Here is a 3486-nt window from a genome sequence, read left to right as displayed (position 1 = left end):
GGACTTGAAAACACAGCTCTGTTTGGGGAAACGCAACCACTGTTGTCACAAATCTGCAACAGCCGAGAGAGATGTGGAGAAAAACACACAGCAAAAAAGGAGGGAAAGGTGGGCAGATTTGCAGAGTTTGAAGCAGCCTGGACCTAAGCATATGATACCATGAAGGAGATAGCACAGGCGGAAGGATAAACAGTAAACATATGAGAGAGTGCAAAGTAGAATGAGAGAGTTGGACAAGATCACCTTTTATAACAACAGTAAAGCTTTACAATGGCAATGGCCAAACTGGATGTTGAACTATGTGCAAGGGAATTAGATGAAGGAGTGAATAATGGGGAACTCCTTATATAGTGCATTAGTGAGCTGGCCACTGCTCACAGGACAAATAAATAGGAGAAATACAATAAAATACCCAGATAAATGGTAAAAGCCCCAAAACACTGAGATGCACAATTCTAACAACATGTACATGAGTACACAAATGTAGATTGGGCTGTATAGTGTCTTAGATAGAAGATCTAGTAGCGGCTTTATGTTCTCTTCTGGGAGTGTTATTATTAGTTGGAGCAACAAGAAACAACCATTGCTTTGTCAGGTACACAGGCTAAGTACAAGGGTTCTATATGGGGGGGTGACATGTCAGGTAGCTTGGTTGCAAAAGCTACTTGCTGATATGGGTGATCCCATGGATGGGCAAGAGTAATCTTAGAGTTGAAGGAGTGCACACACATGGCACACCTTCCGCCCATTACCCATGCATGTCACCTCTATATTTCACTACGGGCATTAGATTTTTTTTCACATCTCGTATCTCACAGCACACACAAAAACTTGCACCTACAACTAACCTCGTTAACACCAACCCTCTAGGTACATCTTTGGATGGGGGGACCATGGTGGGCGTAATCGTGGCCCATTGTATGATCCATCATCTAGAAACCCTCGACTTTACAAGTCTCTCCAAAACGCTTCCATGCATACAACATTTGCTTCGACTTCATTCCTAGACACCCAACTTTGCAATGGTTGATGTATTCACTATGAAGAAGCCTAATCTCTAAACATCACAATGTGAGATCCGAGTATAATATACTATCATGCCAAGACATCTCGGACCACCATCTACCCATGCAGTTATGGTACTCATTCTACCAATCACAGGGTGTGCATAGCTTCTACCAACTTTTGTCAGTTATTGGTTCTTGAAAAAGGAGGCCACTTATGGCTTGGTTGAAATCGCTTTAGTGGATTATATAAGGACGATTACTACAAGTCATTCATCTAAGCACAAGAGCGTATTCCTATTGGAAAAGTTGGTTAACCAATGAGTTTGGGTGGTCTAGCTATAGAGTATCTATTTTGTGTTATTTCTTGAGCAATTATTGGCTCACCAATTTGGTAGTGGTTATAAAAGGCAACATAGAGGTGTTTTTTAGAACAATTCCACCACATCAAAGTCATTCCTCATCTTTAAGAGTATTATCTATTGTGGGTCACCGAGGTTAGTCCTTCAACGATCAATTAACTCTTCAACTATAAGAGTTTTATCTATTGTGGCTCCCCAAATATGCACCCACCAAAATATTTTTTGATGGACTCATTAAGTACCTTAACATATTTGACCTTCATTTTTGGTTTGCAAAGGTTTGATTTTGATCTATATCTTTGGTAATAAATAAAAAGAAACCGCTTTTTTAAAGAATGTTGGACATTTGTCCATATCTAATGCGTAAAATGGCGACCTCAGCATGAAGCATGCAACATATCTCTCTTTGGGACTTTCTCTTAAGATCAGACACAAGAAGGGTCATGGGGAAATCTATTCCTCTTCATATTATGCTTATGTACCCTACTTTAATGTAGCATAGACTCACAAGCTCGCTTGTAGGATTTGTCCTCTCTCTCTCTGCACGAATGTGCAAAGCCCATCTCTGCCTCGTACAAGACATGCAATGGGTCTTTGTCTCTCTGTCATATATGAGCTGTGCACCTCTATCAGTGTGGCCACTTGCACGAGAGGGATGTAGGTGGGTGGACCGTGGAGGAGGATGAATTAGTCACTTACATGTTTGTAGGAAGAGGACATAGGCGGGTTTTGCTTGCTCAAACTTTGTCGAGGAGGCAAGATGAAGTTTCTCAATTGCTCGACGAGAGGGAGGTGGGGTTCCTAAGGTTCAAGACCTTAAGATAAGGACATGCAATGGGTCTTTATCTCTTTGTCATAGATGAACTATGCAACACCTCTATCAGTGATGGCCACTTGCAGTAGGATGGAAGGGGATGCAATTAGTTATTTGCATGTTTGCAGGAGGACGATGTAGGTGGGTTGTGCTTGCTTGAGCATTGTCCAGGAGGCAAGATACTTAGTTGGGATTCCGAAGGTTCAAGACCATTAGATAAGGACCTTACGCATTAATTAATGCCCATGCATAGAATTAATACCGCACCATAAAATTTGGATGAATAGACATCCATGATAAAAGGTAGGATTAAATAATAACTTACAACCCTTTCACACGGTGAAATAAATTTAGAGAAACGATGCCAATTTTGGCACAGTTACGTCTTCCACTCAGAACTTGACATCACCACCATCAGTGCTTGGAATCGTCTTGCTAGAGGACACTCGTATCACCATTCCCCGGCCAAAGAAAACTTGGCCGTGGGAATCCACTCTTATGGGTATTTGATATTCCCATGCAGACGCTATCCACACAGTTTTTGTGCGTCCACGTGGATGGCGTTTGAAATTTGATGACCAGGGATTGTTTGCATTGACTCCAATGGCTTCTGTTGCTCTCTTCCGAACCTTGGGCTCGCACATCTCAAACCCTAACCTTAACCCTAACCCTAGTTTTCACCATCATAGCAGCTTTAGCAATGGTGCTCTAAAGCAGTCCAAGAATGGCGGGAAGTGGCCATTTTGCTCTCTTGAGCCGCCGTCTTCTGCCGCTGACTGCAGCCTGCCATCGCAAGCTCTGCGATGGAAGAGTTTTGAGCTCAGCCATGGCAACGTGGCCTCCTTCAAAGCGAGCGCATCGGCTGGTGTTCACTCGGTGGTGGTCAGCGAGTCTTCTGTCGATGAGAATCTGGCCGAGCCCAGATCAAATGCATCAAAGTGCGTGCTCGTCGTTGGTGGCACAGGCGGTGTAGGTACGCACGAAATCGTGGACGTTTTTTTGCTAGCTTATTGTCATTCCAAGATACTTTCATTGCCTTAATATGCTTTGATGGCAGTAAATTGCCTTTTTTTTGCGAAACGGCAGGCCCTAAGACGGTGGACTTGAGAAGAAGTGAGGGGAGGGGAGGGGAGGCGAGGGGAAGGGGGTGGGGATTCGTTTGTCCGTGGAAAGGGTTGGTTGAGGGTTGATCACATCAATCACACACCACCTGTCAAAGCCAAGAACAGGAGAAACGTTGCGGGAAGCTGGCTCCATCCCTTTGTGGGGCGTACTTTGCAATACAGACGTGAGACTATTAAGGGTA

At 43.7% G+C, this 3486-nt stretch overlaps 1 protein-coding gene across 2 annotated transcripts in view; it reads left to right on the top strand.

Annotated features, from left to right (window-relative positions):
• The first annotated feature begins 2718 nt into the window (after positions 1–2718).
• The window catches only part of LOC147625581 (NAD(P)-binding Rossmann-fold superfamily protein), a 71008-nt gene continuing 70240 nt past the window's right edge, over positions 2719–3486 (top strand). The window contains exon 1 of one of the 2 annotated variants that reach the window (XM_086817096.1): positions 2719–3153. In XM_086817096.1, the coding sequence (XP_086673222.1) occupies positions 2784–3153 (370 nt within the window). In that variant the 5' untranslated portion in view covers positions 2719–2783. The remainder of the gene's footprint in view (positions 3154–3486) is intronic. The other variant, XM_086817097.1, reaches the window with a different exon arrangement.

Source organism: Cibotium barometz, chromosome 23 (genome assembly GCF_041138505.1).
Source record: "Cibotium barometz isolate CiBa-2024 chromosome 23, ASM4113850v1, whole genome shotgun sequence".
Classification (NCBI taxonomy): Eukaryota; Viridiplantae; Streptophyta; class Polypodiopsida; order Cyatheales; family Cibotiaceae; genus Cibotium; species Cibotium barometz.
The sequence above is the reverse complement of the archived record's forward strand: the minus strand, read 5'-3'. Positions and strand labels throughout refer to the sequence as shown.